We start from the raw sequence: 15,342 nt of genomic DNA, 5'->3' as shown, positions 1-15,342 counted from the left end.
TTTTAATCATGTCCCAAAAAACAAATACTGACATTACTTTACACAAAACTTCAAACCATTAGCAATTTATTGATCATTTCACCCATGAATTCTTTGTCTTCATGATCAGTTACTGTTTCCCCTGTCACTATCATCATCTTCATCACTTACCCAAAAAGTGTTGTTTATCTTTCTCCTTTTGTGATTTGAAGAAGAAGAAGATGATGAAGAAGAAGAAGATGGTGAAGAAGAATTGGATGAAGATGAGTCAATGGAACCTATCCATGCCCTAGTTGTTACCCTAAGTTGTGGTAGTACTTTTGGGGGTCTTTTTTGTATAAGACCTTCCATCAACTTGTAGCAACTAAGCATTTTCCCCTGCAAAAATTCATTTTTGTAACTTCATGTTTGCTTGCAAATATAAATTATTTAACAATATGGGTATCAATTTTATTGAGTCTCAATCCCATTTACAAGTAAAATTCTTACTTTGCTTAGTCCCTTGCACAATAATGAAGAGCTTCCAATGAGACACAGATTTGGAATTTCTTTAGCTGCAGTCAGTATTGCTGCTGCTGCCATTGATGAAGGAGGGTAATTTATGAACTTAATTCCTGCATTAAATAAATGAATCAATACATTTGCATTTCAAATATATGTGAAGAAGGTTAAGTGTCCTACCCATAATGATGCCTCAACAATAACATCTACTTGTATGTTTGGCCAAAGTTTCAATATGAAGTTGGGTTAATTCCATTTTAGCCTCTTAAAGATGACTAACTCACTAAGTGGCACCCTAAAGATAACTAGCTTCAAAAATAGCTCCGATTTTCGCCAGTCAACTGTTAGTCAATCTTAACAATTGACCCTTTACTTTTTTACTCTTATTTTTAGAAGTATTATCCTCTCTATCCTTCTTACTTTTCTTTGCCGGAGGGAAATTGTTGGTCGACCATCTGCCAGCAATTCACATTTAAATTTTTCTTCTTCTTCTTCTTCCTCCCTTCTTTTTCTACCACAACTACCACTAGCCTCTGTACCTTCTTCCTCTTCCACTCTCTTCTTATACCACTCTCTTTTCATCCCTCTTTTTCTCTTAAAAACTCTAACAAATTAGACCTTTAAGGGGTCGTTTTGATGAATTGGTCATTTTTAAGAGGTCACAATGGAATTAACCCTAGTTTTCGTGTCATGTAGTGGAATGATTGTGTCTAATAAAATTTCCACATTTCTACTGTATGTTCGTGCATACACTCTTACATGATGAATAAAACTGAGGTTACACCGACTAACCTTACTCAGTCAAAAAATGTTATTACAGTAATGTCACATTCCGAACAACATTTTAAACAAAACTTTACGAGATAAAATATTTATTTTTAAGTACTTAATAATAATTCTTACCTTTTATGGATGCTAGGATAAGTTTTGTTGCTTGCGAAATTAAGAACCTTGAGAAGGTTCCAGATGCATCTAGTTTGTGGGCAAAGAAATCAATGAAGTTGAAAGGTGTAATCGATCGAAGTCTCCAATCTAAAGTAGTTAACACAATGAACTCCATTCTTTGAATTGACTTGGGTTCAAATAAGTATTTGGCACTTTTAACCTAAAATTTGAAAACAGTGAATGCAATTACTGATATTACTCATAAAAGTGGTATTGGGTAATGGATGATGAATTGATACCTGAAGATCAAAAAGAGAAGGAACAATTGGTTCCTCCATTTTAGCAGCTAATGATAAACAAGTTACTGACAAGAGTTTTAATGGCCACCCATTTCCTAGCTGAAAATGAATAATCCAAAGATTGGTTAATCAAATTTGTAAATGCATTATCTGATCAAGTGCTTATTGTGAAAAAAGGGTTTTCTAAATATTATTAGGTAAATTATGTTTTGATAGAGCACGAGTGACCGAGACAGGAAACTTAGTAAAGTACTAGAGTCGCGTGACACATAGTAACTGAATCACGTAATTTTCTTTCTGATATTTTTTTTTACACGATTAATACAACAGTAACAATGAAGAATCTTACCGGTAAATTATTAACTGAAAGGAATCGATCCATGTAATTGACTGAAAGGTATGCCGTTAATGGATGGAAACGATAAAACGTACAAACCTGCGTGTTACAAAATGATATACAATAAGAAAAATAATAAATAACCAGACAAAAAATCTCAGAAAAGATCTAAACTTTTTACTACAATATGTATCATGTAGAAACAGGGATTCCAACAAAATTTTCCATATCAATACTCAATAGTCTTAACTGATATTCAGTCTGACCTACTAATAAAAATATAATCTGTGGTTCTAGTTGGGGTTTTGAGATAAAACTCAATGCATCAAAATAATCAACTTAGGTGTTAAAACCATCTGTCATATAATCCACTAATTAAGAATTTTAATTTCAACTTTTTATAACGCTTTCAATAAAGGCGCATGATAGCAAATACCAGTATAATTATTAAAATGCGCGGGCGCGTATTTATTAATTGGCGGTAAATAACTAAATAAAAATCAAGTGGCACTTCCGTAATTTCAGTAAAATCCAACGATTAATGAAAACCGATCAAAACAGAACAGAGAGAGATCAAAGATAGAGTTACCGGCGCAAATCAACCGGAAAACTAATCGTCGGAAAACGGAACACCATACCTTATGAATCCATGAAATCGATTCATTTCGAGCAGAAGAAGCATCGATTGATACTGATTCAGATTGGAGTAGTTTTGAACGATAATCGAATTCAGGCATATAATCTTCTTCTTCTTCGATGAGTTCTTCTATGTATTGTTCCAAATCTTCTATCGGAAATACAGGATCCGATGAGTACGAGCAGAACTCTTGATCGAAGATTCCGGCGTTGTTTTCAGTGCATAAAAGATCGGATATTGAAGGACATGGAGACATGGTTTCCGACTGAAAAGTACTAAACTATTAAAATTACTTTTTTGCTTTCATCTTGGATTCGTTGAACGGAAATCTCGCCGGAAATATCAAGAATGTGAAAAATGATCGGAGATGAGATTGGGAGAATTGGGAAAAGGATTGAGTTAGTGAGTACTGTGAGAGACTTCAGTCTTAAATACAAGTCGTTATTTTTTTAAGTTGGGAAAAACAAATTTAATTTGATTTTTTGTTTTTGTTTTTTTTGTTTCAGTCGAAACCTATATATTTTGTTTGTATAGCAAAATGGTACTATACATTGGTATGACTGAGATGATAAGCAGAGACGTATTGCAGTTCGAAATATTTTTACAACTTTGTTTAAAGTACTCTACTGTATAAAACTCTCGTCGTTGTCTGTTGTAAGTGGCTATTAAGATAAAGTGTAATTTTGTACTTTTACACCATGTGGAAGATACGAGAAAATAATACTATCCCTTATACCATTTAAGACCGTGCACAAGATTGTATACGGAGCGTACTTGTGTCGACGTTGATATCTTTATATCTAAAGTACCCCTGTCAATTAGTCTGATGTGTCAAGTTTCAATTGAGACTCCCACACCAATGTAGCAAAATTGAGTTCCTTCCATTTTTGTGTCTTCAATACAAATATCTAAAGTTGTTTCGTTTACTTATGTGGCATGATAATTTTTGTAAAGAATAGTTATTTTTAAGATAGATGAAGACTTGATTTCTATAGGTCTAAATTAAAAAGTGGTGAGTTGGCACTTAGAGATGTCTCTATTCAACCACCGCCTCATCATCTTTAAGATGTAAGTTGAGTTTTGCATTTGAGATGATTTTTCGAGAAAAACTTCAAAAAAATTTATGTGGCATTCCGAGTTTCTAAAATTGAGTGTTGCATTGATCTTAAGTGTCACTTAGGACTTTAGAGTTTCTTTACAAAAAAAGACTTCTTCAATGCAAAACCATTTGAGATCGTAAGATGATGTGAAAGCATTTAATTTTAGAGAAATGCTACCCTTACAACTTAAAATCTGGAAAATTTATCCAGATTGACATGGCTCCTACATGGCATTTTGGTATTTCAAATGCATTTATGAGTGAATTTTGCTTTTACCAATCTACCCTCTTTTCTTTTCTCTTGTTTCTCTCTCTAAACCCTTCAAATGAATTCATAGCTTCTCTCTAAACCTTAACTACTGTAAAATAAATAGGGGGGTGAAAGGACATACTCATCATCCAAACCTTCTTGTTTGTGAGAAACAATCAATTAATTTGACATATTTGGGGTTTATTTAGGTAGAAACCACTGACTTCTACAACAAATCTGAAATTTAGGAAAAAAACCAGTTGCTCATATTCTCTCTCATTATCTTTCTCTCTCTAACTTCCTCTTTCTTTCTCTAACCAGAAATCTACACCATATACAATCCATGGTGATTTTTTTCATACAAATGATATGCAGGAAGCCTCTTTAATATTGACTTAGTAACTTTGAAGTAGGGAAGTTTTATAGATTTTGATTTCCATTTTCTGAAATAGTCATTTGAACTATGATTCTTCTCCTATCAAATAGATTTATGGATTGAATATTTTAAGAAGAAAAGTTGATTTTGTTTTTCAAAGTTTGGTCTTATTTGATTTACGGGTGATTAAAGGATTTAGAGATAAAGGTTTTAGAGAGAGAAACCATAGAAGAGAGGGTATATTGGTAAAATCAATAAATTACTTATAAATGTATTTGAACTTCCAGGAGCCAAGTCAATGTGGATGAATTTTCCAAATTTCTAGTTGTAAATCTAGCATTTCTCTTAATTTTAAGATGTCTCAATTACAAACTCTACTTTTTTTTTTTTTTATCTATTTTGAGTATATTAGTCATCAAATTTAATTTTAGGGTTAATTGAAAGTATTTATTTTCTCAACTACTTTTTCTTATTCAATGTACGTGTGACATGTGTAACTATTAGAGGTTTTTCGAGTGTTGCATTGGAGAACGACTTCAATTAAAGACACTCAATTTAGTTATATAGAAAAGAACATCTCAATTGAAACTTGACAAATAAGTCTGTAAGAATTTTTTTTTCGAAATTTGCATTGATCCTCCAAAGAATGAAGGTATTACGGTACTACTAAAATAACATTAAGATACATATCTTTTGGGGTGGGATGTTGCATCAGAGAGCTGATGTGATAAAAAAAAAAAAAAAAAGACTAAACCCTATCATGCATCTCTATTCAAAAAAGGAAAAAACTTGAAACTTGTGTGACTCTGAACTCTTGACTGACTGTGTTTTCAGTGTGCTCTTTCTCTCTCTCTCTCTCTCTCTCTCTCTCTCTCTTTGATGAATGGCTCCCCCGTGCTCTGTGTAAAAGGGAGAAGAGGAGCCAATATATATCATTGTCAAAACTGTTTTATTAGTCAGACTTTATTTTCTCCACTCTGCCTAACTGTGTCTAGCCCCACACTGTTTTAAGATATAATATTCATCTCAATTCTTATATCTAACTTAATTTTGTATAGTTTTAGTTGTTGCAAGACAAATGGTGTCAAAGTCGAAGACGATTGGTTGTCGAGAATGGGAGATTGTAATAGTCTCACGTCGTTTGCGATATAGTAGAGACTTAAGTTACAGATATACACTCAAGTTTGATAAATGTTGGACATTTCGGATAGACTCGTAGAGTTTTCGCAAAAGACAAAGCCCTAAAACTATTGGGCTTGGGCCTGGTGTGTAGAATGGAAACAATATCTATAATTGTAAACCTTGAATATCGCAAAACTAACTGCTTAAGTACAGTTTCGTGTCATATTATTTACTCATACTGTCATACATGTGTTCCTTGGGCTTAATTAAATTAAGGAAAATGACACTATGCCCACCACATCTCCCGACTGAATCTCGGCCGGCTGACATGTCGGGCATAGATCTAGAGAGAGAAAGATGATCTACTTGTCAATAATATAATGTCTAACTCTTCACTACCCAATTGATATTGTATTACCCAAAACTCCACAATCAATTAAATTTAATGTTGCAAGATCCTTTATACCAAAGTGTGAAATAGGGTTGTCACCTTGTCATGGCCCTAATAAGAGATCTGCAACAAAAAAAATGGCCCTAGTAGGAGTATATTGTTCGACCCATCCCTGCCCGGCTCACATGGCTCTATTCACACCTATATTTTCTTTTTGTTTCTCTCCATATATTTTGCTAATTGTCCGGAATGTTGAAAATGACCAAACAAAACACTTTAGTAGTTATTGAATTATCGCCAATTGACTAGTGATTTAAAGGCTATGAAGACTTGGGGTTAGCTTTGAGGCATTAGGGTTAACTTTTGTTAATAAATATATCTTCTTTTAGTGACAGATGAGGCAATATATTATCTTCATCTTCAGATAACTAATTAATTTCTAAGATAGTAGGTCGGTAGTCTGGTCAAGCCACATACCTATATATCATGTGGCGCTCAAATATTTTCTCAACCCACACTTTGAAAAATAGTGAGGTTAAAGTAAAACTCATCGTAGTTGAGCAGTAACATGCGTATCCTTTTTTTTACTAGAAATATCAAAGTTCAAGTCTCACCGTTTTCCTAAAACATTTGTAAGACTGGACTTTACACATACATTTTTTTGAACAAGATTACATCTATTCATATATAGTACGATGCATCACAAATTCACAATGATGTTGTTATTTCAAATAATATAAGAACAATATGTTAAACCATTCCTCCTAGCTGAAGTAGCTAGCTTATGTGCATTTTCGTGCACGTTACACGTACTTACTCAAAAGTAATTGATTCATTCAAAGGAGGTCCGAGCCAGAGTATTTGCTTCATATAGCAAGAAGAGTAGGTATTCAAGGAGACACATATTAACTTGAGAGGCATCTCCTATTTAGCATTGTATAAGATTATCTACTACATTTTGCTTCTTGAAGTGTCTTTGTTTGGAAAGTACTTTGATTCAAGAACTTTGCCTATAAAATATTTGGTTGGGTTCTCAAATCCCAATTTAGCTATCCATGAAGATGTTTCTAAAGCCTAAACATCCCTTATCTTTTGGTTATTGTTTGAGCACTAACTCTTTAAGTACAATTTGTTGTTTGATTTGTCTTTTCCCACAAAAAAACTTGTAAAGGTATGTGATGGCATTCTTAGTTTTGAATGAAAAGCCAAAAATAGCCATTTAGTATCTTCCAGCAGCAAAGATGGTTAAGTTGATTAGTTCACAATTTTTTTGCTTGAGAAAGAAGCTTGATCTTCTGCTGACTAAACTTTTTGGTATGTCTATCTATAATCGGTTAAAACAAAGTATTTTGGACTTGCATATGAAGATTTGGTGCGAAGATGAGAGTCCTTCGTATCTTGATCTACCTTGAGAATTCTAAAAACAATTCTACAATGTTTAGAATGGGAGTTAGAACTGAAAAAAGTACATGATTTTTAAAGTTGATCATTTGTCCTTAGATCATACCAAATTCCTTAAGCAAAATCAGCAAAACAATGTACAAAAAGAATGCCTATTTTCTCATAAATAAACAATCATCCTAAAGCAAGATGTGTGGTATCAAAGAGGAGGTAGGGGAGTGTTTGAATCCTTGAATTAGACTTTGGGAGATGCTAGAGAGCCCAAATTTTTTGGGCATTTTAGTGCCCAGCTGATGTGGAATCACTAAAAGACAAGGTTTTTTCAAAGTTTGACTACGGTGGGGACCGCTTTTATTTCTAAATAAAGAAATATGTCACCCTCTAAGTACCAATTTCTAAGTCACTCTATCATTTGCCTTAGACTTTAGTTTGTGTTAGGTGAAGCATTTCTAAGTCACTCTATCATTTGCCTTAGACTTTAGTTTGTGTTAGGTGAAGCATTGACTCAAATTTTCGTGCATAGAAGAAAAAAATAATGTAACAATGGATCATCTTGTCTGAATCCTCTAGAGAGTGAAAAACTTGACCAAATGAACCGTCAAGCAAAGACCGAGCAAGCTTTGATAGAACAACGTTAATCAATCGAACTACATAAATCACGGAGAAACACAAATAATTAATGCAAAATTTCTAACAGGAAAAGCAATTAGTATACTCTATCCTTAGTCATTTCTAGTTCAAGGTCCAACTATTTCCCTTTATACCTATCTTGGGCTATTTGATTTATTTTTTCTTTGGTTCAATGGGGCATAGTGTTTGTCTATCTGGTCTTAATAGAACATTCAACACAAAATAAAGTATGTTCATCGAAAAAAAAAACACAAAATAAAGTAGAAAGAGGCATTGGAAAAAAAATAACAAAAGACACGATGGACAATAATGGCACCTATAACAGCACCTAACTTCTTTTTTTTGTTGAAATATAAGGGTTATTTCTCAAATAACCCTTAACTTTGTGACCGGTTTCCTGTCTAGCCCCCTACTTTATCAATAATATCCAGATGACCCACTTTTTCAGTTACCGTTATAACACCTTTAACTAGTCATCACATTCTCTCCTCCATCTCATCACCCCTCTCTGCCACCTCACCTTCTTTCCACCTCATCGTCTTCACCGACAAAAGTCGCTGGTCGGAAAATTTTCCGGCCGGCAACCTTCAAACATTAAAAAAAATTTCTCTCTCTAATTTTTTTTTTAATTTTTCTCTCTCGTCTCTCTCAAACCCTTCGCCGGAGTACTTAGAGAAAAAAAAATTAGAGAGAGGGAGAGGAAAGAGAAATATATATATTTTTTTAACGTTTAAAGGTCGCCGACCGGGAAATTTTCCGGCCGGCGACTTTTGTCGGTGAAGACGATGAGGTGGCAAGAAGGTGATGAGATGGAGGAGAGAAGGTGATGACTAGTTAACGGTGTTATAACGGTAACTGAAAAAGTAGACCATCTGGGTATTATTGATAAAGTAGGGGGCTAGGCAAGAAACCGGTCACAAAGTTAAGGGCTATTTAGGAAATAATCCTTATATTTCAACAAAAAAAAAAAATTAGGTGCTATTATAGGTGTCATTAAAAAAAAATTTCCCTCTCTCTCTTAATATTTTTTTCCTCTCTCCTCTCTCTCTAAATACTCCATCGAAGGGAAACCCTTCGTCGGGGTATTTAGAGAGAGAGAGGAGAGAGAAAATAAAAAAATAAATTCAGAGAGAGAGGAGAGATGAGAGATAAATATATATTTTTTTTAATGTTTAAAGGTCTCCGACCGGACTGAGGTTGAGTTTAAAACTCTTAATGAAGTTCAGTCAAAGACAAGTATCTCTAAAGTACCAAAGTTATTGGAAGAACTTCAACTATGTGAACTTAGAGGTGGTGCGACCTCTCATTAGATTTAGAGTTTATCTAAAGATAGTTAATGAAACCAAAAAGCACATAACCATATAAGTGCTAAGCGAGAAAAGTGTGGAGCAAAAGAACAAATTGTATTGTGTGTGTGGTGTTACCGGTTTTATCACAAAGAATAACTGGTTCAAAGCAACAAGCTATCTAGGATTTCGATAAAACTTTGTGCACTTATACTAAGGTATGGTTCAAATAATAAAGATACCATATTTTATGCACTAATACTACTATATTTATTTTGGCAAAATAAAAACTGTTTAGGTTTGTACTTTGCTTTAGGGTTCTGATGTTTGCAGGTGGTTTATGAGTTCATCTCAAACTTTTTGCCTTACTGTATCACAAACTTCTGCCGGAAGATACATTAGGGAAAAGAATGAATATCGTTGTTCAATTCATATTTCGTCATAATTATGTGGTGTACTGAAGTGATATCTCGGGACGTAAACATGCTTACATATTAGTTAAGCTGTTTATTTTGTGCTTAGATTAGTCAAACGCTTGGAGGTGATTTCGCTTTGACCTTTCAATCAGTGTTAAAAGTGGTTATTCACAATTTTCGGCTGTCACTTTCCCCATCCTACCTCCATTGAAAAGGTTCATCAATCCTAATGCATTAAACACCAGTACCTTCAATAATCTAGTCTTCAATTGGTGTAGTTCAGATGGGTTTTATGTGGAATCATATAGGTGTCAGTCTTCCGAAGTATTAGAGTTGGAAGCAAATTCAGACTGGAAAGAACCTCTAGAGTGATCATGAGAATTCAAGTTTGATACAATGATACCCAAAGTCATTAATCATCTTAAACTTTTAATTTTGGGTAGCACCATAAGGAATTGGGGTGATTATGTTAATGGGTAATCCTGCATAGGAGGGTTCTTTGTCATTGTATAAATGTGATATCCTAACCCACTAATTTAGTGGGAAAATTTGTTGGAGAAACAATTGTTGGTTTCGGGGCTATGGATTGGGTTCTTGACAACTAATTAATATTACATTATAAAGTTATGTAAATATAGAAACGAAAACTTATCTTAATTATTTGATCGAGGCGAGTGGTCACTCTTTCCTTAAGACAATTATGTCCCCGCAATGGTGCTAACGGATCTACGGACATTTGTCTCCCAAGATACAACGATCGCGTCGTATAGAAAGAAGCACTACAATTCTATACGCTCCATCGAACTCTCTAGTTATTATGCTCTCATAAGCGACTCTAGACTACTCAACTTTTGTCTTCAAAATATACTAAAAGCTGTCTTAAAAAAAAACTTGTTTGAGAAAGAAACCAAATGGAGTATATATAGATTAATTGTGACTCTACAAGATGCCTCTCAATTTGGGTTGTGACTACGCATAACTTGTGTCTTTTCACATGTTATCTATTGGATAATATTTCACTCAAATAAAGAATTATTTACATAACTAATAATTTTCCAACAATCCCCCACATGAGTGAAATTATCAACAAAAGATAGACGACATACAAACAGATGACAGACAGACAAACAAACAAACATACATATATATATGAGAGCACAACAGGAGATGTCATGCATCGGGAAAGATAGCTTTTGGCTTTGAATCTTCCGTAGTGAAAAGATACCAGGTTTACAAGGACCTTAGTGAACTATGTCTTGAACTGGGTCCTGTGAACTGTAAACCGATGCAGTGGCTATCACACATGACACTCCTTATAACCTTCCGTTCTCGGTTGTGTTCATTTCGGCCTTGAACGTTCTCGGGTTTCATGAGCGCTTTAGAGAAGTCGGCCATAACAACCTTCTCACGGAACCGGCACCAGTTCACACTCAAATAGGTGATCTCCTATTAAAGGTATCCTGTTATACCCCACTTAGAAAACAAAATCCTAAACTATAGGAATCATTAAAAATAATTTTATCCTTACTCATTACAGGCAACACTGATTCATCTTAGGAATGGGTAAGAAATAAATCTCTTTCAGTGTTACTGGCGAGTCAGTATATAACTTCAGTTTCCCGTTGAACCTAGATCTTGGGATCTCCAGTCAACTAGGTTGGGTTTCCGTTATGACTTTACTCATTTACTTTAGGCAATAGTCCCATTCCCCTTGTTGACAATTGCTCCTTTGACACACCTATACTATATAATTGAATCCAGTTAGGTTGTCATTTACATGCGCATTTATCTTAAATCCTCAACTTAGAGAGCAATTGTTTAATGGTAATTTTACCATCTTGTTTTCAAATATTTTCTACGAAATAGAGTTTTCTCATGTTCTCCGTTCCATTTGGAATACATATTCGCTTTGATACTTTTGATAAACGAATTGGATATTCTTTAATTTTTTTTGTAGTCCGTAACTCATCAAGATATATATATCTTATACACCATGTCATAAGCTTCGGTGTATATAAATCTCATTTTTTATTTTCTATAGAACGATGAGATGTGTATCTCAATAGGGTGTTCTCAAACATCATGTAAAACATCGCTAGCTACAACTTCCGTTTGATATTAGGTCGGCCGCCCTAATCCCAAATTGTTACGTTTTACGTTTGAGTTAATCTGACTTTAATCTAACTAAGAGCTCTTCTCTTAATCATATCACTTGAAACATTCTTATGATGAGAAGTTTGAACACATAGAACTCCTTTGTTCTGCGTCCTCATTGTATTGATATTATTTAAATAAAAATAATTTACAAATTCAACTTGTAGGGATTAAAACACCTCACATTAAATACGAACATTAGTATTACATAGCATAGCCCTACCCATTTCTCCATTGGAAATTCCCCCACATTTTCTGACTGTAATGTTAGGACGCCCAGTCACTTATCTTATGTAAGAATTTTAGGCAGACATAAATGTCCTTCTTAAACAAACCCCACAATGCGAGTTTTAATGATCCAACATTTGTATGAGAGAAACCTCACTATATGTCGTATTTTTTACCTTCATAAATCCCCCACAGTTCATGGCAACATATTGCCATGAAACTAAACTCAGGGAGTCTTTCTCTATTTAAGATCCAATAGAATACACAACGGTTTCTACCACCATAAAATGGTTATTAATAAAATGACATAATGATTTCGGATTGTATTTCTCTGCATAAGCTGTATCATCTTCATTGCAGTAGTCATCCGGGATCTGTGTGATGTGGCACATGCTTTTGTAACAAATGTTGCAAGCGTAAATCAGCGGATATAATTTATATACTTATCTGAATAAAAAAAAACTGTTCCTCATACATTGTAACTTCTTTTGTCAAAACAATCATTTTTTGTTTTTGAACAAGATCGGCTTTCCGGACTTCTCCTTCTAATGTTAGAGTTTTACAGAGATCTGCATTCTGACAGTAGCCATGTATCAAAATCCTAATGCTGAAAGTAGACATAATTGCAGCATGAGAGCATATGAGGTACTCTTACTAATTTTTAGGTAGGGTTTTACAACATTTCTTTCTCTTTCACCAAAACCATCAACAATGCAAAAGCACATTAAGGGGTACTCATTCCAACTGATAAGTTTGATTGCTCGACAACTTCCTTAAATGATTTTTGATAATATTATCTAACCGCTTACTGAGATTTGCGGTTCAATGAGTTAGCAACTTAAGAAAAGTGCTCAAACTCGGGAGTTAAGCAATACTCATTTCTCATTGAATTGAAATCTTGCTTCCCCAATTGTACTAACTCCTCATTAGTGCAAGCTAGCAAAACACCTTGCTATGTAACTGTTCGGCAGATTCCCACGCGTTACGCACCCGTTCGCCACTTTGTTCTCTGTGCATGGCGATGTTCCTTGAAGCACTCGAGCAAGGCAAAGGCGCGTTAATTCCTTCGCTCTTCATTAATCCAAACAGTTAACCCATATAGTTCCAAAGTATAAGGTCTCTTGAAGCATATAACCACAGATTTGCCTCCCTTGTTCAAGAGCAAAGATATTCGTCAAGAGCAAAGATATTAGCACAAGGTGCTAAAATCGAACTCATTCGGCGATGCTTCCAGCAACATCTTATAAAAAAAAATATAATGCTTCTTTACTACGCTTATGGCGAGGGTAGATAGTGATTATGGAATTCTGTGAAACTCGACCCATCTCAGAGAACCAAAGTGTAAAACTTCTCCATATACCACATTAACTATAAATGACAAGAATGTCATTTCGGACAAAGCTGTTCGAGAAGAAAAAGTGTCTTAGTCGAAACCGACCCATTTTCCTAGAAATAGGTAAGATTTTCCTGCAAACATTATGAGAATCAAACCTAGAGTGGCATAATCAATTTGGTTAGTAGTTCTTAACATTAGTAGAATCAAATCGAAGGACTCCTCCCTTCGGAGTAGTTGTGTATATCCTGCTAACATTGCATTCCGCGACAAGACACTTTGTTCATCAAACAGGGCCTACAATCCTTCGACACAACTTATTACCCTTTTTGAAGTCACCCATTTAACAATATTTGGGAAACCAGATTGAATGATGGAATGTGGCACACCAATTCCTAATTAGTAGTAGAAAGTATTTATTATCCTTGACATCAAAGATACCTACACAGCCACAAACGATTGGCTGTTTCAACAAAAAAAATTTAACCATAAAAAATAATATGATCACCACTGACATTTTGTTTTAGTGCATATTACTATTTTAAGTACCCCATCAAATAATTTACCTGTGTTGGTCAAAGTGGCATGTCAAAGATATGAGATAAAGGTGATACCTTTGCAAAGGTGGTACTTGTTCAAATGATTGGACCCAAAGGATACAAGGATTCATAGTCAGGAGTCAGGACACATCTTTTAGAAAAGCTACTGAGGAAGAGGTTCTATCTTAAACTCTAAACTTGAAAGATGTCTGCACGTACAAATGGGAGACCTCTACAAAGTTCTTTTTTTTTTTGTATCAAAGAAAAATGAGGATGTATATATCCAATCCAGAACATATCAGTACCATCAGCATACTACCACTGACTCTCTATCCAACATTTCTAAGTAAGATGGTCCAATTGAAAAAAACAGTAAGTCATTTCTAGACCATAATCAGGACAGATAAAAATTATGGGTTCTTATAAATGATTTATCCCACTAAACGAATTTATTATAATACTTCTCATCTTTGTTCCATCATTTATGAACACCTAGGGAACTACCTCTTATCAATTCATGTCTTATATCATTCTGTTAACAAAATTGTTAACTGTATCAATTCTTCAATTGTGATAAAAGAAAATGAAACCCAAAAGGTATTTTTCATAAACCATGGACTACAATGAGAACAAGAAAATAGGAGAACAATAGAATCGTCCATTAAAAGTGTGATGTTGTTTGGAACATCTCACACCTAATCTCATACAAGGACTGTAGATGATGCAAATAATTATACCACCTTAATATGTCATGCATCATGCATAAGTGAACAATATCACAACCTTTTTCTTTCCATGGTTGTATCCAACAGACGAAAAAGGACAAAAACACAGGTTGGCCAAAATCGTTTAGCGTCTTCTCAGCGTGAAATATAAAGCTCCAGGACACATACTAGAAATAATAAGATATTCGGTATAGTCAAGAATCTAAGGTATATAATTTCTAGAATCATGCACAAACACTTTCTCGGCTGATATATTTATCTTTTGATAAAAATATGGTCAACTATATACACTATTCATATTAATACCTGGAGAAGATTTCACATGAACAAAAGGAGAATTACATGTCTCTGTTTCAGGCATAGCAATTCATGTTTTCTTTTTGTTTGTTGAAATACATAGCAATTCAAGTTGAAACCCGAGGCACACATTAAAATAATAATCAATTTACATTACCCACAAACCGAATTTAGAATGCTAATTGTCTTAAGATTGTTGGTTTCGGGGCTATGGATTGGGTTCTTGACAACTAATTAATATTACATTATAAAGTTATGTAAATATAGAAACGAAAACTTATCTTAATTATTTGATCGAGGCGAGTGGTCACTCTTTCCTTAAGACAATTATGTCCCCGCAATGGTGCTAACGGATCTACGGACATTTGTCTCCCAAGATACAACGATCGCGTCGTATAGAAAGAAGCACTACAATTCTATACGCTCCATCGAACTCTCTAGTTATTATGCTCTCATA

At 34.3% G+C, this 15,342-nt stretch overlaps 1 protein-coding gene across 1 annotated transcript; it reads right to left on the bottom strand.

Annotated features, from left to right (window-relative positions):
- LOC147542780 (cyclin-D1-1-like) lies at window positions 1-3,138 on the bottom strand. Its single transcript, XM_086638508.1, has 6 exons — window positions 2,640-3,138; window positions 2,014-2,100; window positions 1,665-1,763; window positions 1,384-1,585; window positions 469-593; window positions 1-357 (listed from the first exon to the last, which is right to left on the bottom strand). The coding sequence occupies exons 1-6, from the start codon at window positions 2,892-2,894 to the stop codon at window positions 106-108; spliced, it is 1,020 nt and encodes a 339-aa protein (XP_086494634.1). The 5' UTR covers window positions 2,895-3,138; the 3' UTR covers window positions 1-105.
- Between the last annotated feature and the right edge of the window lie 12,204 nt (window positions 3,139-15,342).

The sequence above is a fragment of the Eschscholzia californica genome, unplaced genomic scaffold (assembly GCF_041429995.1).
Source record: "Eschscholzia californica isolate CP2 unplaced genomic scaffold, dmEscCali1.0.p SCAF_4, whole genome shotgun sequence".
Classification (NCBI taxonomy): Eukaryota; Viridiplantae; Streptophyta; class Magnoliopsida; order Ranunculales; family Papaveraceae; genus Eschscholzia; species Eschscholzia californica.
Note: the sequence above shows the minus strand (reverse complement) of the source record. Positions and strands in the feature narration are given on the sequence as shown.

Bases quoted from the DNA above. Each gene is read 5' to 3' on its own strand.
- LOC147542780 (XM_086638508.1), bottom strand. From the start codon at position 2,894: ATGTCTCCATGTCCTTCAATATCCGATCTTTTATGCACTGAAAACAAC. The intron at 1,764-2,013 runs GTAAGATTCTTC...ATTCATTTTCAG, and splicing joins TTTCAGTTAATAATTTACCG to CTAGGAAATGGGTGGCCATT. The intron at 358-468 runs GTAAGAATTTTA...GAATTTTTGCAG, and splicing joins TGTGCAAGGGACTAAGCAAA to GGGAAAATGCTTAGTTGCTA.